We start from the raw sequence: 27,027 nt of genomic DNA, 5'->3' as shown, positions 1-27,027 counted from the left end.
TGCAAGTAGTTGCACAAAACAGTCATTACATTATCTATATATTATTCTGTACTGCATGTGTACGACTGCAAAAATCAACAAATATCTTAAGAGATTTACAAAACAATTTTCACAGACCTACATGTTTGGGTAAAACAAAATAGATCCCTAAATATAATACACATTGCAATAGAAAATTTCTTGAGATCTTAAATCATCACATGCAGATAAGGACAAAGTTGACTCCAGCTACACGACTGTTGCATTTCCACAACACTGATCACTGACAATTAGTGCAGTCACAATGTGATTACTTGAGAGACCAAGCAATTATCGCCTCTTTTGTGTGCTCTAAAAATACACAGCTAAGAAGTAACTGTCAGGTAATATCAACATGATCATCTTGACGTATCACACATTTCAAACAGTAATTATCTGCATTGGTAACTGGAAGCCATGTTATACATAGGAACCATCACAACACCGCATGTAAGGTTACTTAACTCAAAATGAAAGAGAATCAATCCATTGCTAATCCTTCAATGTGATATGTACCACTGATTCGTTTAATCATCTAAATTTATTTTGTACTCAAGCCAAAATGCCATTTGATTAGACATTTATATATTTAGCGCTAGCATTCACACATGTCCAGTGTCATTTATTTTTCTGATTTAAGAAAAAAGTCTCCCGTGAAAGAAAAAGCCTGACCTCAATGAGATTTTATTTGTATAAATAAAACTTAAATTAAGCTTTAACTATATCTGTTTTGTCACAGGTGAAAATAACTAAAGACAGATGGATGCCGACAGTATGAGGATGCAATTTCATCGACTGACGCGCTATCACCAGGTGGTCTGATCCGCATGAGCATTAATCTTGATTTCATGTAACGGAAGTTGATTTTTTACGATGATGATAATGATGACAAAGTTACAGGAAAACAAGATGCCTGTAGTAAGTAGTTTTTACAGTATGAAAAATGAATATTGCAAAACAAAAGCAACAGTTTTCTTTTGTTTATCCAGAGCATCCAGTGAATCCACTGACACGTACAAGCATTTGTGGTGAGTTTCCTTCTATCCAGACAGAGAGGATGGAATGTGCACGTCAGGAGCCGAAAAAACAGTGTCCTGATGCAAACTTTGGTTTACACTTCAACTCAAAACAATAAGCAATCAAAGAAAATCCTGAAAAATTCATCTCATATACAGAGAGCAACTTTCTTTACACACTTAAAATAAATATATATATTAATATATATTATTGTCAATTTATCATGTGCTATCAGACATACATTGATTTCACACATCCTGATGATTTCATAAACACAAGTCTCGCATAGCCACAGAAATACTCTGTACCGCCCTGAAGAACTGCCTCCAATGTTTTGTTTTGTTTTGTTTTCTTTAGCAATGCACATTTGACTTATAGAGAATAAACATCTGGACAGTGATGGGTCCAAAGGAAAAAAATAGCCACTTAACAAAAGACTGAGCTGTTGGTAGACATGGAGCAGAAATCCGAGAAGCCCGTCTGCTGATGGATGGAAGCGTAGGACCCAACTTTTACAACTTTTACTTCATTTGGGATGTCCTTCTGTAGATAACCTTTGATCATTTCTCATATGACTTGTTGTGCAGGTAACTGAAAAGTGCCTCAAGTCCTTTGGTTGAACACCACAGCTGCTTGAGCATCTGACATTCTTTGTCATTGACTTCTTCCAGGACTGACAGGATAATACTCCTCACCAGGCATTTGGATTCTTCTAAAACCTTTTAAACACACCGAAAAGGGAGAAGGTCATTTGGCTGTAACCAAGAGAACACTTTGCCCTTTGGCTTGTCTAGATTAGGACCTACCACTGCATTGCACGATGCCATTTCCTTCACACGCAGCATTACTTCCTGGTTAAATGTGGTTGGCCAGAAGACCTGTGACACCAGACCTCGACTGCACGCTTCTTGTGCTGTGAGTTTTCTTCCACAGAACAGCATCTCATTGGCCTGTCATTGGGGACAGAAAGGGAAGGGTGGATACAAAGTACTTTCAATATGTCATGCAACCCCCTTGGGTAAACACAGGGTAATCAGGTAGTTATATGAAGAATCACATTATGTCAAGTGATATCAGCCAAAAGCATTGATATTGCTGGGACCTACCAGAGCTACACCTAGGATCTGGGGGAAGGTGTAAGAGGAGCATCCAGAGGGGGTGAGGTGGAGGGCTGCACATGGAGTTTGGAACCAGGCCCTCTCACTGGCCCACACCACATCACACAGGGGCAGGATGGAGGCCCCTAAGCCCAGAGCTGGCCCATTTATTGCCACCACGATTGGTTTCTTGAAGTGGATGAATGCCAACACAAAGTCCCTAAAGGTGTCACAGAACAGTTAGTACCAACTCTGTCCAGTCCAACAGTAAGTGTTAAGAGAGTCAGGGCTCTACTTTACACCCGGTGCAAGGCACAGTGCAGGTGTCATTACTATTTTCTGACCTTTGCAGTTGTCATTTTCATACCCAGTCCCAATGTTGTTTGAGTAGAAAATGTACCTGTGACCATTTGTACACTCATGGTTGTATTGGTCTTGAGGTGTGGCCAGGTGTATTGTTATCCTGGAGTAGCTGAAATTGCATCACTGACAACAAAAACCTGGTCTGACATCAATGCACAGTATTTTCCTGCTATTTAAAGGGCGCATTATACATGAAGTAAGATGCACCTACATATTAAGACCACCTGCCAAGGACCACATACCTGTCCATCAGCAAAGACGAGTGCCACCGTTTAAGCAATGTTCCAGGTGTCTATGCATCTGGCTTTAAAAGGCAATGTGAGGTAACAATGACACTTTAACTCATGTTACAGCCAAATCACACCTATGATTAATAAAGAGACTAAATACAACCCTTTGTGCTTAGCGCTATACTTTGGGCCCAGATTCAGTGCTGTTTAACTCAGAAAAGGGAGTTGGTCACACCCTAACTGCACTTGTGCCATGCACTTTAGACTATGAGTTATAGATCATTTCAACAGGGCCTCCAGTGTTAATCATGATCAGATTTCTCATTACCGTACGGCATCTGCGATGCGGCTGCTCTCTTTTCTGCGGTCAGTGGACAGACGCCCTATCAGGTACGATGGCTCCAGACCACTGCAGAAAACAGTCCCAACGGAGCTGAGCAATAATAATTTGCTGTCATCAGCAGCTGCATTACCCAGCGCTCGACACACTTCCTTCATGATCTGAAGTGGAAAAGAGGGACACGTATGTTACTTTCTTAACTCACCTGACACATGCAGAAGAGAAACCTATAGACATGTAATCTTTAAGGCTGCAAGAAAGATTTTTAATAAATTGCCAGACAGAAAACAAAAGTATCAAAGGTTTATGTTGTCAACATAATGCATAGATACACTACCGATGGAAAACAAATGCTGGTGTACCGGCATGCTGGCATACTGGCATTTGTTCATGGTATTCAATGGCTGATTTCTTTTTATCCAAAACTGTTTTAAGTCAGTTGTTGACTAAATGTCAGGTAGCTCAAGTTGTAAACACATTACTTCATATGCAACGCTCTAATCAGACGCTTTGTGGTCAGTGCAAACTGCGATGGAATCATAACTATATAAATGTATTTAAACTATTAAAGTGAGATTTTGGTGGTGACTTTGTTTCTAGCTAGTTAACATTACAGCCTGCAATTGAGACGTTTACTTGACAATTTTACTTGGCAGGCAGCCTGTCTGCCACTGGCAGCTGACTTGACTGTATGGTGATAGCACACTCTCCTACAACCTGAAGATCAGCAGGACCAGCAAGAAATACAAGAAACATTGTGTGTATAAACGTCTAGATGACGGTACAGTATGATGTCTCAAATATTCTTTAAGAAGGACATAACCAAAGAAATAATAATAAAAAAAGCCTTCATTTGAGTACACTTGCAGTATGACACCTCAACAAATGGGACCAATACAGCAGTGAATTTAGAGAGACAAATTTCACTGTCAATTAATATCACCAGTACATCATTCAGCATCAACAGACAGTGTTTGGCCTTTGTCGAACAGCCGAACTGATAAGAAGTAGTCCGGAAACCCCAACACCCAGCCATCCACATCACTGTTTGCAGTCAATCTCCACAACTACTGCAGCATTTTAATCAGATTATCACCCCTGACCCATATTAACCATTCAACCTCAAAGTGAACTTAATTCTCTATGTCTCACCAAGCACATAATCTGTCCTCAGTTTTAACTGAATATGGTGTGTGTGTGTATGTGTATGCATCTGCATGTTACTATGTGTGACATTATTCAAACAAGGAGAATTAAAATCCTTCCCAGGTTCATGAAGCAGGCTCAGTTTGTGGCACAGAGAGGAAGTGATATCCACAACAAAGAGACTTGCAACAGCATGCATCAGCTCTCTAGAAACAAAATCACTACCTCTACGGGTGATATCAGTTACATTTTTATGTTTCATGGGTTTTTTGCATGTTTTCATTTTCTCAAAGCAGAAATATTATTTATGTAGCTGTATCTGAAACTGAGTTTCCCCATTCACTGCTCCCCCATAGAACAGACACTCAGTCGTTTACTCTAGAGAGCAGTAAATGAGATCATCACTGAGAGGCAAGAGTCACATGTTTGAATCCATGATACGCAACGCATTGTGAGATATTAAATAAAAACGCAGTGTAGATGCCATGAAGGTACTTAAATTAAACTGTAGACAGTGAAGGCAAAGCACAGTGAATTGGAAATTATTATACAGAGGCAGTCCAGGTGTCTCAGAGAGTTCTACCAAGATTATATATTTTCTATGATGGGTCCTAAGATTTTAACATGTGTTTTTCACAGAAGTCATTTTCAAACAGTGGAAAAAAACAGGTGTAAAAAACTATGCTGCCTGAATTCAATTTAGCCACATCCTGGTGCATTCTGACTCGCTGTCACACTGTCACTGGCCAGTTAAAATGTTATTAACAGCTGTGATTGTCCCAACTATGATAAAATGCTGGCAGTGAAAAATGCCCATTGGGACTCTTTTTTCCCCCTCTTAATTAGTGCATACAAACATACAATATGCTACAGCCTAATGAGTGTGACAGAGATCTGGGCAATTTAAAGCTTCAACTCAAACACTTCCTTGGCTGCCGTGCCATAGTTTCATTTCAGAATAGAAAAACTGGATGTTCAAAAACATCCAAAATGCAATACAGTAAGGTTGTCATGATACCAAAATTACAAACTGTGAAATGTTACAAGAATAATAAAAAATGTGACAAAAAACAAAACAGAACAGAACAACCCAAAAAAAACCCAAACAGTCTAAGGCACAGAAAATGGGATAATATTTTTTTCGTTAACATCCTGCACAAAGCACTGGTACAGAAAAAAGTCACATGTAACAATGTTGATATCTGTGCAGACTTAAGTTAAAAATCTGATTGTAATTTCTTTTTTTATAGCTTTAGTACTTTCAGTACTATCAAATGTAGATATTATATTGTTTTAAACATGTGGTATTGAAAAGTATTGATACGTCAGTACTTTTGACAACCTTACAATACAACACAGGTACAGAAATCTACTGTGCGTAGGGAAGAAATGTGACAGAAAGAGTACCACTTAACAGCTGGGGTGACTTTCTCATTTAAAGGAGGCTTTGAGTGCTTGAATGAAAAAATGTACAGGAATATTTTCAATGATTTTCTCAGCAAAAGCCATTCAGTAGGCACATCCACAGACTCTCTTGTTCCTGTAGCTTCAAAGACTGAGAGACAGAAGGAGCTATCGGAGCTGTTTGATAAGCCCACAGCTTACGGGCTTACTGTCACACATGAAAGTACGCACATCTACACACACACACACACACACGCACGCACACAGTTTAGGCCACTTCACTGCCTGTGAAGTACAGGCAGTATCAAAGCCAGAACCACCCTCTGTGGAAGATCTAAGACACATCCTACAGTCTGAGGGGAGGAAAATCCTGTTTGGTTAGATTTGTGATCCAGATGTGGATGATTGTGATGCGTGCCATTATCTGTGGTTATACTTACTACTGTAAGGAGTCTGCAAAGAGAATGCATTCAAAACCCTCTTTTCATTTATCTAATTTGCTTTCCAAATGTCAACTCACAATGGGTCAAGACTGAAAATGTTTCTCAATGCATTTATGGATAAGTCTAAAAGCCATTTGTCACTCTGACGTACTGAAAACTAACTGCTGGTCCAATAGCAATATCAATCAATGAATTACACCTTTACAAATTTAACAAAAGGTTACAAAATGTCAGTCAGGGATAGTGTCTAGTGAACTGTGAAAACAACTTACGAATATGTCCAGGGGAAATTTAAATGGAGCAGCTTGTTGCTGATTAGAGTGTGAAAATGAACAACCAATCACAGGCTGGTGTTACTAATGCAACGAGCTACAGCTTCTGAGCAGGGCCATTGAACTGCATTCGGTGTTGCAGATGGACACGTCTCCAGCACTATTAATCTGCCGTTTTCAAACGTATTCAATGAGAATGTCTCATGTAAATCAGCATATAAATCTACACACAAACAACTGCAAACGTAAGTATCACGTTAGATCCAGTGTTAAATTTCTAATCATTTTTCCATAATTGTGACAGATTGTAATAAATCACAGCGCAGCTCCTGATTCAGGGCGTCATGTTCTGCCACTAGGTGTTGATTTTATGGGGGGGGGCTGATTGACATGGAGTTGGCGAATGATCGACAAATTGCTGAGGAGACTAAGAGAAAACATGTCAAAAGCCAGTGAACACAGCTTGACATAGATTACGCACCCAAAATGCCTGTTGAGAAGACTCAGCTGGTTTATCATCAGACCTAATCAAAAGAGCTTCTAAAAATAGCAACATCCTGTTTATATGTGTTCAACGTAATGGTAAATAGGAAACTTAAGGAAACTTTTCGGTCTAAATGTCATCAGTTATGATCATCTGTGTTTGTCAGCCATCATGGAATTCTGTCATTGTCATCAACAGACAAATGCATCATTTTATTTAGGCAGACATTTGTACTGAAGTATCTGGATAATACTGTAAAAGTCATCCAATTTTTTGTTTCCTCTTTAGGATTATTACATTTTGGAAAATCTTGTAGATGTAAAGAAAGACAAACTACAGTTCCATATCTAAAAATTACTGCAAAATGTATGCCATTTAGGTATTTGATCACTGGGCTTTCATGTCTTTACATAAACAGAAGTTGATGTTAGTGATCACTATGCCTTCTTGCAAACAGCCTTTTTGAACCAAATGACCAGTAAAGCTTTAACACTGGACTGTCCAGCAGAGATATCAGTGTTATTTCTACTTTGCAAACAGTGACAATCACAGAATAATTACAAAATGCACATGAACTCACTATGTAATTTCCTTAGCAGGTCAAACATTATTTTTACTGCCATATCAACATATGGCATATTGCTTTATGATTACAAGCCCTAATTGCTCTACTTGTATAAGCCCTGTTTGGCAAGAGGCAGTGTTTTTAAGGAAACTCTGCATCAGTGCTCAGGAGGCCCAAGAGTTGTTTCCTCACTCACGGTATATGGTCTTTTTCTGTGATTCCTGGTGTAAGCTTCATGTAGCTAAACATATTCACAAATGGCAGCTGTCACATAAAACCACAGTTTTCTAAAACTGTCCCTCAGAAAGCTCCCCTGGAGCAGATGGGGAGTGAGTGCAGAGCTCTAAGATCTCTACGGCAGTAAATGAGGAAACTTATCTCATTTATCTTTCCCCAGATAGAGCTCCATATCAACTGGCATGCAATCAGAAAGTGACATAATTAAACATAGGTCTTGACACATTGATACATACCAGGGAAATGCAAAAACAGCAGGGAACAATATAAATGAAAATAAAAAAATAGCAGCTTTTGAGTTTAACAACTTGTGTGTGCATATTCACATTCTCACCTCTGGTGTCAAAGCGTTATTATCTGTCGTTTGGCTGGAGAGCAGGACATGCGTGAAACCTTCCTCCTTCCTGACCACAATGTCTCGAAATCGACAGTTGCTCTCATTCTGTCGCACATTGTACCTGAGCCGCTTGTCGAACACGTAGCCTTTCTCCTCAGCCAACTTCCGCTTTATTGAGCTGTGTAGATGCATCTTGCCATTGGCCAGAGGGGAGCCTAACACAGAACAGGAATGACAGAACAGGTCAATCTGTCTTCTAGGACTTCAAGATATTATTTAAGATACTGGATACCTGTTGACAAGATTGATAATTAAAATATCTCAATGACAGAAACTTCAGAAAAATGAACAGAAAAAATTGTGTGTAAAATTCCTTACATTTTTCAACCTGGATCTTGGTTGAAGACAGTCAGGTTACATTTTCTGACACCTAATCTTTTGCTGAGATGGAGGAGGATGCAACAGCACTGCTAGAAAAACCTTCCTCAGCCCAAGCAATAGTGTACATAAAGACGCATCTGTTGCCATGGAAAATCAGGAAGGAACTTTGAAAAATGTGATGGGTATGTACAATGAAGATTTAAAGAAAAACGCTGACCTCCATTTTCAATTTAAATAGCAAAATTATTATCCAAACCAGTGGTTTAGATAATAAGGTTAAAATGGAGACGTGTGTGTCTGACGTCTGTGAATGGGTGACCTGTTTCTTTTTGAGACAGACCTGTCAGATCAGGCCTACAGAACCTGATTTGACTTGGTATACAATGTATTTGCATATTCCATGTGGAAAAGGTGGAATTTCTCACACACAAGCAGTAGGAGCAAGATTTTATCATATGTTGGCAATAAAATACATTCTTGGATTCCTAGATAAACATTTTCAGCATTTATGATGTTATTGCAGCACTTGCAGGAACTCTGAATGGAGTAAGAGATACAGTGTGTACATGCACAGTGTAGACTGCTGTAGTTTTGTTAAACACTTTGAATTTGTTAGTTATTTTTCATAACATTTGCTTTTGTCTGGACACTTAGAGCTCGAAGGCACTAATGTGCCAAGTTAGTGCTTGAGGCATCTGACAGCATTTGCTCTGCACGGCATCTGAGCTGTCACTTCTGGATTCACCAAATGTAAACTTAAAAACCACATACAGAGCTGGATTATGACAATGGAAAAGTAGCTGACGTTAATTTGAATCAGGCCTTTTCACTTTGACTTATGGGAACAGCGCAATCTCTAGAAGACCAACATTCATCCAAAAACTGTTCTGTACTGATTCACCTATATTGATAAAAAGGTTTCTGTGGAAGCTGAGTAAAACAATCTCAGTAGTGCACTTTCATCAGCCGAATGGGTGAAAAAAGAAAGAGCCAGCATTGTATGAGTCCTTTCTCTGCCATCCAGTAATACAGTTGTAGGAAACAATGACGCACAAATAAGTCATACATCACTCAGGAACCCAGGCACTGCTTTTCTTGCTGCACACAGTGTTCGGGTGATTGTTTGAAACAAGAAAATACATAATACATATGTTGGGTCTAATATGTAAAGAAAGAACTTTACAAAGAACTTTTGGTTTCAGACGAGACTTTGAAATTAAGTAAAAAGCCATCAATGAGAGCTTCAGTCTTTCTGCTTTTCTTCTCCTGAGTGAATTTAAGGTGAACAATGTGGTGAGGCAGTCAGTGCTTCACCTTGGAAATGGTCACTAATAGAAACAGCAGTAGCAAACTAAATAAGAAAAAAGCCCGATATTGTAACAACAAATTTAGGCAATGATAATTTGGGCTGAAGGTATGAGAAGCTGGTATTAAACTAATTAATTTAACATCATCCCTCCAGGCTTTCTCAAACACAGACCCAAAACAGAATGATTCTAATCACAGATAAACTTAAAAAACTAGAATTAGTTCCTCTAACAAAACAGAAATCCTCTTGAGTTGGACTCTGCATTGCAAAATTGAATTAATTGTATGCTTAGATTCAATTTTAAAGAGGAGGACTATAAACATAGATTGGCTTGATATTTGGGATTCCTGATGTAGCACTGCTTCAGAGTTTCTGGGCAATTAAGAGGTGCCGTCTGCAACCTTGTGTGCACATACCTGCGAGTCAACAAACAGAGAGACACTCTCTGCCAGTGTAACAGGCTAACGGGTGGAGATAAGGGTTCTGAATGAGCTGGAGCATGGTAGTCATTTGAGGAGATTAGGGGATTAGAATCCATAATACTTGCCAGGCTGGAAGGTTATGTTGGTGGACCAAATGTTCTCACATAGAGATGCTCTCAGATGAGGTCTCATAGCCTCTAATTAGGTTGTGGTTAGGGTTGGGTAGGATTCTGGTTTTGTGATTTTGATTTATGGGCTTAAACCAGTTTAATGGCATCCACTTTTGTAAGGTGTAGGTGTAGAGCCATGCTGTAGAGCAGCATGGCACTTCACCTGTTGTACTACAGTAGACAGGTGTACACACAGTGCCACTGTACTACTTAGATCGACGACCATGCTAAAATTTTCATCAGTTAAGAGTTGTTGTGCATCATGCTCTTAAATGTTATGATGCAATAAAAATGGGGTGAAACCTCATGATTGACAGCTAAGCACTACTTGCAATTGAGGAGTGTGGGCAAGGACTCGATACCACGGGTCCACTGGCCGATCACTTCTGTGCAGACTTGGCCTTAGAATCATGTCACTAATGCAAGGTGGCAGTGCTCATTTCAGTAATATTTTGGCTTCATCTTTATACATGTCAATGATAGAAGGCTTTTACTGTGAAACATTCCCATGTTGTGGAAAACTCACTGACTTGCAATTTGGCAAGTCCAATGTTTATTTACACTGGCCCAAACCTAGTTGTGGTGCTTTGAAATGAGTGAACAATTGATAGATTCTTCACGGTCATGAAAATCTTCTACTTTCAAGTTCATACTATGGTGTGCCTACCTACAATTGGTGATGTATCCCCAAAAGTATACTAGTACTCTGCACACATCAATTCAACACATCAAATGGCATGGCTGAAGTTGATAGGAACTGAGTAGCCACAGCAAAACCAATAATCAGCCAGAGAGCGCAACAAGCACAAAACATACAATATACACACTCTGCACACTGTGTATCTGAGCTCTTATGCATAGTCTGTGTACCTGAATGGAATGGTAAAGTTTCTCAGTACCCACAACAGAGGACAAAACATTCATCTAATGTGTATTATCAAGCCCCCAGGAACAGTGCTGGGCTTTCAAACTAATTTGACATAGTGGTCAAACCATGTAATTACATCACATGACCCACACAGGCTCAAAAATACATTTCCCATAAGCTTACATTGCAAAATAAGTGACTGTAAAAGGGGGATAATTTTTTTGATACCTCCCTTGAAATGACTCATTGTACTATCAAAATTTCACCCATTCAGTCCTATAATATTTCTAAAGTCTAGAAGAGGCGCAATGAAGTCATTTTACCCTCATTCAATCTAAATCTGAACTTTGTGGCTCAACCAGTGGAAATCTCAAATGTGCATGTAGAAGAGAGTACAGAAGATTGAAGGAGAGCTTTGTTATGGTGCAACAACACTCACCTGTTAAGCTTCAGCAAAGAAACGAATCTTGTTGTGGACTACTGCTATATGTTATGTATGCATGTGCTCACATGCTTGGCCAGTAAAGCTGATTCTGATAGAAAGTGAAGAAGCTACAAATTCTAAGACATGAATGCTTCACACACAAATTCAACCGAGACACTTGAGATTAGTGTGTTAGTGAGTTCAGCATCTGAGCAAATATGAATTATGGTCACATTCTCCTCTTCTGTTGGACAGAAAGGTGTTTTTGAAAAACAATATGATGTGACAATGAAGTTGACCTTTGAACTTCTGGATTTAAAATGTCATCGCTTCATATTATCCTATTAGACTTTTGTATAAAATTCTGTAATAATTGGCATATGATTTTTTTTTAGTTACGGCCAAAAACATGTTTTGTGAGGTCACAATGACTTTGACCTTTGACCACCAAAATCTGATCAATTCATCTTTGAGTCCAAGTGGACATCTGTGGCAGATGTAATGAAATTCCTTCTAGGTGTTCAAAGATATTGCTTTTAAGAGGATGGGACAGCCAGATGAGCAACCTGAAAAGATAAAGTCTCTGAATACAGCTTTCACGGGCACAAAAGCATAAAAACCAAACCATTCTGATGGTTGGGTATTCTGCTTAACAAATCAGGATGACTTCTTAAAAAAAAAAAAAAAAAAAAAAAAAAGTATATGTAATGATTAACTATACTGAAGCAGCCCTGGACTGTGACCCATGAGTGAAATTCAAAGAAATTATCAGCTGCTTCGGCAGTAAAGATTCATAGTCAAGAGTGTTAAGAGTTGTGTGTCAGCACAAGTCTCAACAGTAAAACAGTGAGCTTAAACTCTGTAAGCCTATATTCTTTTTAAGCAATGTAATCTATCAAGGTGACATAATAACTAATAATCATCATCATTATAATTTAACATAAAAATATCAAAAAGATAATGGTGCAATTGAATCAAGTATATAGCTGCCTGGAATGTTAAGGACCTTTCAGAGCCTGTATTATTCATATCCATGTAGAAAAGTCCATACTAAAGTTCATTTTCCATTGGAATATATCAGCATGGCTCTACATAACAGCCAATATGTAAAAAGAAATAGCAGTACAGACAGGACAAAGATATATTAATGATAATTTACAGTGTCAGCAGGACATATATTTTTCATCAATGAACACTGTCATGTGGACCAGACTGAATTTCCACTTTGTTCAACTGAAACCGAGAAATTTATCTTCTTAACTGTAAAATGTCCCACACATCCCCTATATTCACAATTCCTTAATTGAGGAAATTTTAGAGATCCTATCAAAAACATGCAACCAGTCCAGGGTGTACCCCACCTCTCGCCCATAGTCAGCTGGGATAGGCTCCAGCTCCCCCGCGACCCTGACGGATAAGCGGTATAGAAAATGGATGAATGGGATCAAAAACATGCAAATGTTAGGCTACTGATTTATGTAAAAAAACAAAAAACAAAAACAATCTCATTGACAGATGTTGTCATATCCGTTGCGCAAGCTTCTATAACTCGTTACATGTTACGTCTAAAAAATCAAAATTTGTTCCTGGGCTTTAATTTCTATATTCTAAGACAAACTGAAATTCACTTGAAATCTGAATCTTTGATTTTTAGACTTTTAAGATTTAAAATTTACCAGCTTGGACTCAGATGGAGTAGGCTTCAGTGAATATAGCAGCAATTCCGTCATCATAAGCACATCGACAGTGTTTGCGTAATTACTCTTACTGCCAAAAGGGAGAGACAAAAGTTCAACACTGCAGATCTGAGTCCAGCTGGCTACTTTATTACATTAATTGATTCTAATGCACTAAAAAGAACAGCTTTGGTTAACGAGTTGCATGTACATTTTACAGCCACTAAACTCTGCTTCAACACAATGGAAGCATGAGGGTAGAGAAACGTTCCTGTCTGTCAGTCCTGCCCACACATGCTCTGTATCAATGTGTATGCGGGCACTCAGCTGAGGGAATGTGTCCTACTCAGCTGTGAGTCGTCTGTGTTTGACAAATATTAGCAAATTAATCAAGGACAAAAAGCATAAAATTACACGGTTAAAGGGGATATCATCATCAGATAAACACTGGTCAGTGTTAAAAAGTCCACTAGATGCACTAGATGTTTATGAGCTTAATGAAGGAACAAATTAATAATCATCTTTATTTACAATTCAGTCTCTACATCAGAGCCATCTTTAAAACTGATACTGTAATTTTACAGTTTAAAATTACCTAAAATGCTTTGGCATTTTCTGTCACTGACTAATAAAGAAAACTAATATCATGTTTTAAAAATAAAATATGATGTTATGGAACTTCCTATAATAATACATAGAGTCATAATTTTGAGGTTTTCTTACTTCTGGAACAGTACTCAGAAGCCCAGGTTTCACTTCTGCTTTCTATTGTAATAAGATTTTCACATGTATCACATTAGAATACCAATATGTGCATAAAAAATTATCAGCTAAGACTTGGTTTCAATTTCATTTAATTTCTTGACATCTTACCTAGCTCAGTGGTGAACTGCTGCTCAGTGGTCTCCATGTCTCCGAGTTCCCCGTCCACTCTGTCCAAAGGCAGTCTGTGTGACCTTGCTGCTGTCCTGTACACAAGAGGCTCCAGCTCTCCATTTTGGAGTCCATTATGAGGAACCCTCACTGGAGGAGTAAAGTGAGCCCCTCCTGGTGGAGGACCCTTATAAGTCATGGCTTTGCTAATTCCTGAAGCATGTTTCCCAGGTTCTGCACCCACCTTCCTCTGCTTCTGAGTGGGTCGGGAACCTCCACTTCCAATCCCTAGAACAGCTCCTTCTCTAACCCCAACACCTGGGCCACAAGTCCTTTTCTTCTTCCGGGCCTCAGATCGAGCTCTGGAGATTTCAGCAGCAGATGGATGGTGGGTGACGAGGGGCACTTGGTGACTCTTTGAAACTTTGGGCCGTTTGTGTGAGTGCAGTCTCAAGTTGAACTGGTCAATAAATTCCTCGCAGTGCAGAAGGTGGTGCTCTGGTTCCCAAGTGTCCTCCTTACTTCCATAACCCTTCCACCTTATCAGGTACTCCCACTTACCCTTCTTGTTCCTCCTCTTGTCCACAATCCGCTCTACCTGAAAGCAACACACAGATCGACAGGCAAGTAGACAGTACTTTAATTTTATTGAAACAGATACTAGCATAAGAAGTTTAAGAAAAAGAAACAATATCTGCTGTATTGATAAACTGCACTGTGCATACGAACAGATTTGAATAATTTCTAAAACCAAAAAAAAAAACAAAAAACAAAAAACTGAATACATCCCATTTTTAGAGGCTAAAACAGAATAGAAAATTTAGAGTAGCTAAACATTAGCTCCTGCAAAGGCTAATTGATCGGCAATGATTTTGATATTTGCCATGGTGTGTTTTACACATCATGGCTTTAAGCTTTAATATGTACCACAATTAAGTTAGTTCAATAGGCCATTTAAGTGAGAGACAATGAGTTTGTTTCTTTCATTTTACATTTAGATTTTTGGTTAAATACATTGTTCTTGTCAGATGTGATGACACAGATACCAAGCTGAGGCAATCACTTTTAAGGTTTTGCAAAAAACTAGGAAAGATGAAAGTCTTGCAGCTGATGAAACTGAGAGACAACTGAGAACTGTATATCTTCTCATAATCCATCCATAATCATTATCAGCATAATGGCAGGAATACGCTTCAGGTAAACTTGTAACTATATGCTCATTAAAATGCATTATAGTGCATGTGTGCCCTATTTAATTACAATATAACTTACAGGATCTAACTGGATTTTATCTCAGGTCAAAATCTTATGATTTTATGTTGCTGGGCCCACATGGAGGTGCATGGCCCCATTGTGGGTGTTCTTCTTGGTGTGGCACCATGCACATCTGTATTATGGGTCTGGCGGCCGTAACACTTAAATTTGCTGTGATCCCAAGAGGATGAATCCACTGGTTCTTGCAGTGACTGCGCCAATTGGCAAATTTCTGCTTTGAACATCGGATATATTCTGTTAAAACTTCTTGGTCAGATGTCTGTGACAGTAATAAACCATCTTCGGTTTTATATTTGTAATGATGCATGTTCTAATGCTGACCTATATTTTGAGACATTGCCAGGGAGTGTCAAATCATAAAAAAGGTACATTTTGTGACACATGTCAAGTTTAAGATAAGGGCTGATTCCCTGCAGAAGAAAGATAAGAGACTAGAGCAGAGATGAACTGCAGGCTGCTATCATGTAGAAACCTTTAACATCAGCTTTTTCAAGTCAGATCAAAACTAGAAATGCCTGCTTATTTTAAGTTTTATCATACCATCAGTCTGTGTCAAATGTAACACATTACAACATTTTATTATGTAAAGCAACAGAATAAAAAAGTAGGTCTGCGCCGATGCTACAGTTTCCCTAACCAAGTACCAACTTTCGGGTACTTGACGATACTGCGTACCAATATGAGTACTTTCGCTATCAATTAACAAAGTAAACTGATGATGTAAGAGTTGACCAGTAACTGGTGAGATTGTCAGGTAGCTCATATTCAGACCAAAAAACCCAAAAAAACCCCAAAAAACAAAACAAACAAGTTTCAACTCTATCTTACTATTTCAAAGTAGTATGGAGTGCGGCTTTATCAGAGTAGTTTCATGATTCTGAGTAAGGGTACAAGAGCACAGTGGAAATGATACTGGTATGTGTATTGGTGCATCCCTAGTAAAAAGTGACATTATACCAAAACTAAACAAATTCTTAACTACATTTGAAGCATTAAATAAGAACAGACAGAAAAAGAAAAAGAAAATGGAAGTGGAAGAAAATACTGACTTTGGTACATGGCAAAAAAAAGAACACCTGTACCACCTCTGATGTGTTATACGCAGGTTTTGGTTGGATATTTATGCGTAAGGTACCTTATCACTGCCTGACATGGGGAACATTTGTGCTGTTAAACATGTGACATGCGCTATAAAAGAATCACACACAATAACATCTTCAGGCAGAATGTGAAGCTCTTCACAGCTGTCTCTTACACTTACTCTGAAGACAAATGCTGAATGCAGCTTCTTGTTTTTTTAGACTTTAAACAGTACTCACAGGACATTTAGAAGTAGCATAATTTTGGGCCTGATGGAAAATGGTTGGAAGGTTTCATCAGAGGCTTTCGTGCAGCTGTGGTAATAACTGCTCATCATGTTCTCAGATGTGCTGCGCACATTAACAAAACTAAACAGCCTTTGATGGGTGAGCCGCAGGGGTGTCACAGAAACGAACAGACGATTAGGTTGCTTACAGTCCCAAAAAATGTCACACATAACAGATTTGCAGGGAGAGACACAGGGAGGCAGAGAAAAGAAGAGAAGAAAAAGCCTGGAGTGTACTTGTGTACACCGACTGAGGAGATTCACAAAATCTCGATGCTTGAAGAAGTATTTCACAGTTGGAAAGACGGTCTTGTATAAAACTGGGCTGTCTATGCTGTAGAAAGATGTAAATATTTCTGAAAGTGGTGGTACATGAGGAGGGGCTTTGGTATTCCCTTTGGCTCAAAAGGTAGGAAACCTACAACAACCAGAATGCACTGTGTTGCACCAAACCAATAAATGTTCCAACTAGTGGGTACTGCGAGTCGGATTTTTCTCAGTTTTGGTTTGGTCTTGGTATGCCGGCTTGCTGATAAGAAACAATTTCAGATTATAGCTACACAGTACACTAAAATATGTTTAATTTACACCTCAAGCCAGTAACAGAATCATATTTGAGGCTCATATTTGATCAGCAGTGCCTCATTATAGTTTGATCTGAGGTTTGGTGAGCTCTCACAGCTCTCGAGCCAACTTCTATATTCCTTCAGTCCACGATGGGCGAAAATACAATCTGAAGTTCAAACAAAAGTCATAGAGCCAACCATGTCCTCTGGAGGGCTTTTTCTGGCAAATGAACAAGGGGCTTTATGTGCAGGCAAAAAGGAGAGATGTTTGATGTTGTTTATTTGCATATACTACCTACACTGTAATGATGCAAAGCTGGTTGAAAATTTGCAAAGTTTCCCTTTAAGTATGAGTGAGTGAGGGCATTAGTATCCTCCAACACTAACCAGTACAGGTACTGTGTTCAGCACATGCGGTGTATAAATCCCGACCAGCCATCAACTGAAATGTTGATTGATGTCGGGACAAACAGTCAGGACTACATTACCATAAAGCCACCAAATTTGTAAAATGTTTTCGAGACGTTTTCATTGAGGCCTGTGCCCACACTCGAAGACAGCAAATACCCTTCACTCTTCTTCATCCTCTATTCAGGTGGCAAACACCAAAACTGAATCACAGCCGGCATCTGATACGTGGGACAGATAACACATTTCTAATGGCAGGGAATGACTATTTGAAGGGAGAACAGACTTTGACCTGATAAAATCACCATAAATACTGGTTATGACAGCTGCGTGAATTGGCAATATTGACATTTAAAATGAATGATCACAGGTCTGTCTCTCCCCGGACAGTTTTATACATACACACAAAAATACTGCGAGCACAGAAACATCTACGTCTAGTCCTGTTTGGTGAACAATGGTTGCTCTAGAAACGGACAACAAAATGGACATGGTGTCAAGACAACATAGCCTGAAGATGGAAATCCACTGAAAAATTCACTTATGTAGTTTTACAGCTGCCCACACTTTTTTCTTCATTGAATTTGACTTGCAGTACTTACAATGAAAAGATTGATCTAAGTGCTTGTTAAAGGAAAAACTCTTATGGAAAAATTCTTGTTCATATAAGGGACACAAGAGTGAAAATTCACAAGATTTGGCATTGTAGGTCTCTTTCCCCAGTCACTTCAGTGGAAATTAGAGTGGAGCTGACATCGCCTGTTGTTTGTTAAGTCAAAGAGGCAGGATGGTTGGATAGTTTTAATGGAGCTGTGGTAATCATTTTCTTAGATGCTTTGAGCACATTAGCAGGAGTAAACAGCCTCTGATGACTGAGCTGCAGGAGTGTCACTGAAATATGTGCTTAACAGTCCCAGACAATCACACTCAACCATATGACAGCACAGCACAGACACATTTAAAGAAATGGAGATGGAAAGTGGGGGAGGTAGATACTGTAGAAAAGTCTAGTTGCATACACAGACCACAGAGGTTTAGTAACACTTGGCACTCAGCTATGAGCTGGAAGAGTGGAGGTTTGTCTATCTTCCCTCAGCTGCCAAATTCCTTTTCTGCATCCTCCAACCCAAAACATAGTGAGAAGAACATAAACGGTCTGTCACGATGTCAAGTGTATAATATACACCCTGACATGGTGTGGTCAGAAGTGTGTTCTGTTGCACCTGTAATCACACCCAAAGGTGATGTAAGGGTGTAAATTACACACCTGTCCTGACATCCCTGACCACACCGCCCACTACATTATCATGTCTTTCTGAGCTTAGTGACCTCATAGAAATGCCACTGCTGAACTGTGTCTCTGGGGTCTCCTCCACTCACAAAGTGCATCATCTCGAAGGGCACAACCAGATGCAGTCCAGTAGCTGATTGCACCATGTGCTGTTGTCTGAGTTAATCAAGTGCTAAATACAAGCAGATTGCAGCCGTAAAAGGCAATGAAATCCACAGCGAACATTTGCACGGTGCCATTTTCTTGGTAATTCTGCCCTTAAGAGTCACAATGGTGCTTTCAGCTAAAAGCTCACAAAGAAAATGTTAATAAAGTGATGTTCAGCACCAGCATCTACTGTCTACCATGTTCACCACCCTCTTTTAACGTATTAGCAAGTCATTAGTTTTGCAGACATTTGACAAAATAAGATTTTGATCTGATGATGGTGCCAGAGGAAAAATTAAAGAATCAAAACAAACACTGGCAGTCACAGATAAACAGTTTTGCTATTAATTCTGGGCAAGAATGAACACATTCGATCTAGGAGCAATCATCAGCCACAAACAAATGCAGCAACATCTTCATTTTGAACAAATCATTATTACAGACTGTAATATGATATGAATTATTATTACATGAATTGAAATGTAAGATAAATAAAATCAGCAATTTATTTACATTTATAAATTCAACATAACCATGTGATATCAAATCAGAGAACTCAGAGAAAGATTGTAGAATATAATGGAACTCATGAATGATTCAAATCTGAAATCAACATGAATTCATGAATGTTATAAAGAGCCCGTAACTTTAGCTAACTCACAATCTGATGTGACCGCTCCATCGGTTAGGACTGGAGGATACTTTGAGAGCCCTGAACATTTCAGATTGAATTTATAAGAGCATCCATATTCATAGTTGAACAATCAGTTGACTGATGGCTATTTTTAATAGCAGAGAGAGAGAGAGAGAGAGAGGGAGAGAGAGAGAGAGACAGAGAGAGAGAGACATTAAGATTGGCAAAAATGCATCATAAATAATTCTCCAATAACAACAGCAGAACTGATAATGTTGAAGTGTGTTGATCTCAGTAATTTAGCTTTGGGATCTGTTTAATACCTGGTTTCAGGACCCACTCAGATGTACAGTGGTCCTAAAACTCAACAAACCTAATGAGAATATTACTAAGTTCTCAGAACTGGGAACTGAAACTTTCTAAGGCTGATTCATAGAACTATGAATGTGCAAAAAACAAACAAACAAACAAACAAAAAAAACTGTGCCAATCCAACAAGAAGATGTTGAGCTTCGTTAATAAAGTCATGATAGTCAAAAAGTCATGATAAAGTGTGTGAGAACTGCACAAAAAAGACTGCGACTGCAGCAGGCTGGGCCTAGCAGTTCGTGAAGAGAACAAGAATACACAATAATGCACTAAGAATGATGTCTTTATAGATTATGGTTGGTATTATTGTACCTTAGCATAATTAAAAAACATCACATGCACCTCAATCAATCGCTGACATTTGCACTACCCAGTGCACCACCCAAACGCACCTGAAACAGCTGCATAATGGATTTGGCAAAAAAATGCTAAATGCTAAAATGTTTATGGTGGATACTCCAGCGGTAATTTGTTACATTTACAGTCCCGATCAAAAGTTTAATACCACTTGAAAAATGGCAAAAATTTTGCCTGGTTGGATCCTAATGAGGTTCCAAGTAGAGCTTCAATATACAACAAGAAGAAATGGGACTGAGACAAAACATTTTTTGAGCATGCAATTTATTGAAAACAACATTTAAACTGAAACAGGCTGTTTTACAGCTGATTAGGCCATACCTCCAAAAAAACCCATAAAACACCCCAAAACAGAAATCAAAGCTCCAAACATGAACTCAGTATTGAGTAGTTATTGTTGATCACTTCAAAAATTCGTCGCAGAATGCTTGATGGAAGCGTTTCCATGAGGCGACTGGGAACACTTCTCCAGGTGATGAAGACATCCGCACGAAGGGCATCTGCTGTCTGGAACTGTTGTCCATTTTTTTGGAAACTTCCCTTGCCATCCATCCCCCAAAGGACCAGGGGAACATGCAGGATGGTCCAAAAGAGTGATGTTATTCTCCTGGAAGAAGTCCCTTGTCCTGCGAGCATTGTGTACAGTAGCTTTGTCCTGTTGAAAAACCCAGTTGTTACCACACAGAGGAGGGCCCTCAGTCATGAGGGCTGTTCTCTGCAACATCTGGACATAACCAGCGGCTGTATGACGCCCCTGCACCTCCTGAAGCTCCATTGTTCCACTGAAGGAAAAAGCACCCCAGATCATTATGGAGCTCCCTCCACTGTGGCACGTAGAAAACATCTCAGGTGGGGTCTGCTTGTCATGCCAGTAGCGTTGGAAACCATCAGGACCATCAAGGTTAAATTTTTTCTCATTAGAAAATAAAACTTTCTTCCACCTTTCAATGTCCCATGCTTGGTGCTCTCTTGCAAAGTCCAAACAGTCAGTTCTGTGGCATTCAAGGAGACAAAGCCTTTGAAGACGTTTTCTGTTTTTGAAGCCCTTCCGTCTCAGATGCCATCAGATGGTTATGGGGCTGCAGTCGGCACCAGTAACAGCCTTAATTTGGGTCGAAGGTCGTCCAGTGTCTTGGATCCTCTGGCTCAGTGTTGGTGAAAGTTTTTGGCTCTTCCACTTGACTTTTTTGTTCCATAACCCTCAGGATTATTTAAGAAATTGAAAATGACTGTCTTACTGCGTTCCACCTCAGCAGCGATGGCGCGCTGCGAGAGACCCTGCTTGTGCAGTTTAACAACCCGGCCACATTCAAAAAGGGAACGTTTTTTTGCCATCAGCAGGTCATGACAGTGTGACCACCTGACAGAACATGACAATAAATCCACATTTTTGCACAGATTTGGCCTTTTAAAGGCATGTGGTCTTAAACTTTTGATCAGCTGTAAAACAGCCTGTTTCAGTTTAGCTGTTGTTTTGAATAAATTGCATGCTCAAAAGAATGTTTTGTCTCACTCACATTTCTTCTTGTTGCATGTTGAGGCTCTACTTGGAACCTTGTTAAGATCCAACCATGCAAAATATGACTTTTTTCACGTGGTCTTAAACTTTTGATCGGGACTGTATTTAGGAGCTCCTACCTTCAGTGAGGCACGTGATGCTTTTTTATTTTTATTTTTTTTTTACAGTTTCTGTCACAGATGACAGCTGAGTCATTTTCAGCTGAAAATGTCTGAAAACTTGTGGGAGCGCAGAGAGCAAACAGAGACACACGGTGTGGCGAGGGGTGGCCGCCCCATTTGAAACTGGAACTATTTCTGTAAAGGCGCAGTACACACACACACACACACTTCAGTATGTGCATGAGTGCCTCCGGAGTCTCTCCTTAAAACATCCGTGCTCTGTGGACTTGACAACTGGCAAGTTTAGTAAACCAACAAATGACAGGTAAGACAATAATATCAGAATGGACAGTTCAAGAAGTAATCTCATCTACGTGTACAAACTGAGGCCTAAATAATCATGAAAAAAATTGTATCCATGGTAACACATATAGTAACAAGTGTGGGTATTTTCCCTGATTAATGTTAAAAATGCTGTGCTTGTATCCTCCTTCGTGTACTTTTTCAGTTCATTCACTTCATGAAAAAAGTGTGTGACAGTGATCCCACAGTAATAAGACCTGAATCATTACTGTACAAAAGGCCTCCTTTTTATCCTGTCTTCACCTGTTAGTCATTATTCATAACGTGTGCTTGATTTGCAGTCTAATAGCATTAATAATACTGACAAGTTATTTCATCATCAGCTCTTTGTGACACCATAGAACACAAATGCACACATCATGAGCATTAAAGTGATGCATCAACATCTGAATACATTCATCAGCTGAAAGATCTAACCTGCTGCTACAGGAACTGGATGAGATTAGCTGCACTGAAATAAATCATAATTAGCTTGTTTTTACTACAGAGACGTCTATCATGGCTTGCTAAGTTGCTAAGCAGGCTATCTCATAAACATTTCTTCAGTTAACTTTGCAAGGACTTGTTAATACTGATGTATTCTGCATTTTTGCAGAGGTGGATTATGTCAGTTAAAATAAAAATACAGAGAAAGACTCTCCAAGCTCTCGGGACAGAAGTAATACTCTGTACGCTGTACTTTTGAGCACAAGTGTAAGCTTCTTTCCCACTGGAAACTGCTGGGCTCTGCCACTAGACAAGAGGACAGAGACATTGAGAGGACTGGTTGTATAGGTTATAATATGCACTGAGAATGGTCAAGCAAAGTTAAACCAAGAGCAGATTGTGCATGAGGCTCACAGACTAACGTTCAGACAGGCGAGTACAGCAACTACATCAACAACCACTGCGCTGCCTAGCAACGAAGCGTTATTTTTTGTGTGTGTGTGTGTGCGTGTATTCGCATGTGCTACTCGGTGCGTAAAAACTGTGCGCCTCTCGTTGCTTTAATGTGTGTTTGTGGAGTTTAAATGACATATATTTGATGATGCCTCATTTGCTTTGGTTGTGTTTTATTCTGAGGTTAAATTGACAGTTGTTTAATTTCTGTAGCCTAATGGACTGGCTGCACAGCAGACATTTTGACTTGATACAGCAGGTAAAGCACATGTGGACTTAATATCAGTAACAATGACTAGGTTCCATTAAGTGTTTGAGTAACAGTTTCACTGCAACAGCACACAGAATAGCGGGACTCACTCTGAATCGAATTCAGGACTCATTAATACACCTGGACATGTCACTATGTCTGCTGTGCAACCAGCCCTTATTACTTTTATCTACACACATTTTTACATTCACATTCCATTTACTTTTCATCACATCTATTCAACACAACATGCTAGTTTACTCCATTATTCACTAAGGAAGAAAACAATAGGCCACTATACTGACAGGCAATAGATCAAAGTGACATTTTAGAAGCACCCTTAAATGCAGTGAAGACCAAAAACTCAATTCAGGCAGATCATTACAAGTCAAACATTTAATTCTTTCTCACTTTTCAACGGTGCCAGAAAAGTACAGATTATCCCTCATTACCCAGTCATGTTTCTCAGGCTGTCTCATGCAGCCCAAGAGGTCACTGCTTGCTCAACCCAAAGCCTTTCAGTCCAGTCTCCTTCACTCAGCAGCATCTTCTTTCCAAAATGTGGATTTTCTATCTCTGAGGCTCTAAAAATGGCTATTGATCAAAACCAAGTCTCCACGGTGTCTTTTCAGAAACCTTTGGGCGATGTCAAGATGTTCTTCTTCTTCATCCAAAAATATCCAGGCTTATACTCAGTCCATGAGGTTGACCCAGTTTGTATAAACGTGAACCAAATGAATCCCTCTTGTATGAATGTGTTAAGAGCCAGTTTGTGTTTGTTCCTCTAAGGGTCAGACTCTTTAAGTCAAACACAAAAGTACAACATCATTCACTGATACCTGACTGATGTAATGCTACCTACATTCACGCAACTCAAAAGTCAGAGGCTGATGTGAAAGGTTTTCCCACCCAGATGCCTGGAATTACTGAATGAAAGAATCTGAAAGCAGCATGCGGTTTTGCTTTCCAGTAGCAGCACATGAATGCACTACACTTTACCCCATTCAAAGAAACACTACTGACCAAGCAGAAATATTCTGTTAAAAATATATATTTTATAAGACAGAAATATGAAGCAAATAAAGCTGACAAGAGCCAAAGCCATTAACCCTGGTGGTGAGGAGGTTAAGGACTCCTTTTTTGAGAGTGTTTCTTAAATATATTTCTGGGTTAAAAAGCAATAATAAAAAAAATATTAGTGAGTGGGACTAATTGTCAAAACAAAGCAGCAAAAAGGCAATTACCAGTTGCTTCTCACTTATTTATTCTATTGTTTTCTAACTGATGGACTGCTTGACTTATCACACATTGTCAGTGCTGCAGGCAGATAATGTTATCTACCCAGACACTCACCAGGACCTCAAAGTTTATTTTCAGATGGACTTCTTTTTTTGAGGCACGTGTACTTTTACTTAAACGAACTGGAAACTTGTCATGTGCAACTATATTTGCTTATCCTTGGAAGTCATCAGACACTAAAAATCCCCCCCACACACACCCCATCTCCCTCTGTCGCCACCATGAACTGAAACATATGACACCATGTCACTATAACAAAACACACTAACAGAAGTGCCTGGTGGGCTTCGTGCAAATTCTGGCACCGCTTCCAGTGTGATGTTGCGTACGAGGGCGGCGTGACCTTCCTGCCACCCATTTGGGCAACTTTTATACTGTCGCCAGTCATAATTTCACAAATTCACACATCGGCCACGAAAGAAGCTCGCACAGACTTGTTTACACCGCTCGACAAAAATAAACTGGTGTCTCATCTTGTGTGCCAAACAGCCTGAGAAACAGTCACACCGCTGTAAAGCCTGTGATGAATATCTTTTGGCATGAATGCGCACCTTCAGGACCATCTCTCCGTCTGTAGCTATTCACCATGTCCGTCCGCTCAGCGCTGCTGTCACTTTACCACGACTTTCAACTCGGCGACTGGCTGAGGAGTTGAGCTCGTAAATGACATCTCGTCTATTTACTAGAGTCGTGAAGAATTGTGTCAAAGTATATCAGAAGCGACATAAAGTAGAAACATAAATTAACCAACCCTGTCTTCGCGAAGCTTGAGACGGGTTAGTTTCGCCTGTTAAAGGGCTTAGTACACCGCTTTTTACATACGCGACGCCCTCCCCTTTACTTCCTAATTCCACTATTCGTCAATATTACAGAGCATTTTCCTTGGGCACGGTTTTATCCTACCTCGTAAAGGTCTCCTGAAGCCATTCTGGGGTGCGGACTCCGGCGGCGCGGCGTTCTTGCCTGCCTTGTTGGCTTTTTTTGGACCCTACTCTCTCGGTGTTTCGGCGAAAGCCCCGATAGACGGGAATTAGCGAGCAGCCTTGTTATTCTGAGCAATCCGCAGTAGCAGATCAGCAGACAGTGTCAATCGAGCCCGGCGCTCTGCGATAGATCGTTCCACACTTAAAACAAACAACCATCGGGGCGGTGCTGTTTACTCAGACCCAAGTGGAGGACTGAAAATTAGTCCCCGGTTAACACCGCACAGCCTGATGGTCTGCATGCGACCAGCTACTCTTGAGCTCTGTTGCAATCCAACTACTCAACGAGAGATAATATATGCTAGATGTCTGGTGTTCAGAGACATCAGCTGAAACAGTTCATTTTCTATGACCCACTCCACCTGTACCTTCATTTAGAGTGATTAGGAAACATTTAGAACGACTAAGTTGCAACTATTTATGAGGAGGGTTACTGGGAGGTGCAAAACTGTGCTTAATGATGTTCATGTGACGCCTACCAACACACCGTGAAATTGCCTTCATTTGAAAATATTTATACAGGCATGATTGAAATGTATTAATTATTAAAATAAACAATGTACTTGCATGCAAAAGTAAACAAATGAAAACTAATAATATTTATTTGACTTTCACTTTCGCATCATTCTGTTGCACCAAATAAAATAATCTCAGTGAACAAAGACATTCACTGGTCTGCTCACCACCACAACATTATCAGTATTGAACTGACTGAGCACGTCACCATGACTTATTGATCATTTGTGACTCAAGCTGAAATGTTGATCCATCTATGAAGATAAAGTAACAGAGTGACATTTGATGTAAATATACCTTATCACCATATTATCTGTAATATTCCATGTTTTTAGCAAGATGCACAATATAGAAATAATCATGTACAAACTGAAATTTGTGCAAAGCCATTAACAATCATCCTCTGTTTTCTCTGCCTTTCATTCATTCTTTTTAATAATATACAAAAGGAATCCTTGGCCTCCACTACTCAGCTAAATTATGATTCAAAGTATCTAGAATTAGCATTTTGAATAAACTATACAACACGGCAAGGCATCTTGATAATAAAAAGCATACATGAAAACAAAATCTTACTGTGTGCAGGTGATGTGCAACTGTTCCCCAGGCCACGCAGACATGGAGCACA

General features: G+C 39.5%; 2 protein-coding genes across 3 annotated transcripts in view; one reads left to right on the top strand and one right to left on the bottom strand.

Annotated features, from left to right (window-relative positions):
- Nucleotides 1-27,027, top strand: part of LOC124064477 — a 956,368-nt gene that overhangs the window by 549,179 nt on the left and 380,162 nt on the right. The window lies entirely within an intron of this gene.
- Nucleotides 1,368-26,257, bottom strand: LOC124057161 (chromodomain Y-like protein 2). 2 transcript variants are annotated; one of them, XM_046385300.1, is made up of 7 exons: nucleotides 25,804-26,257; nucleotides 14,077-14,674; nucleotides 7,951-8,168; nucleotides 3,054-3,226; nucleotides 2,142-2,352; nucleotides 1,842-1,985; nucleotides 1,368-1,754 (listed from the first exon to the last, which is right to left on the bottom strand). In XM_046385300.1, exons 1-7 carry the CDS (start codon nucleotides 25,825-25,827, stop codon nucleotides 1,596-1,598), a joined length of 1,527 nt encoding a protein of 508 aa, XP_046241256.1. In that variant the 5' UTR covers nucleotides 25,828-26,257; the 3' UTR covers nucleotides 1,368-1,595. The 2 variants fall into 2 exon arrangements, with proteins under 2 accessions (XP_046241256.1, XP_046241262.1); XM_046385306.1 differs by lacking the exon at nucleotides 25,804-26,257 and adding an exon at nucleotides 25,452-25,785.

This window comes from Scatophagus argus, chromosome 1, assembly GCF_020382885.2.
Source record: "Scatophagus argus isolate fScaArg1 chromosome 1, fScaArg1.pri, whole genome shotgun sequence".
Lineage (NCBI taxonomy): Eukaryota > Metazoa > Chordata > Actinopteri > Scatophagidae > Scatophagus > Scatophagus argus.
Note: the sequence above shows the minus strand (reverse complement) of the source record. Positions and strands in the feature narration are given on the sequence as shown.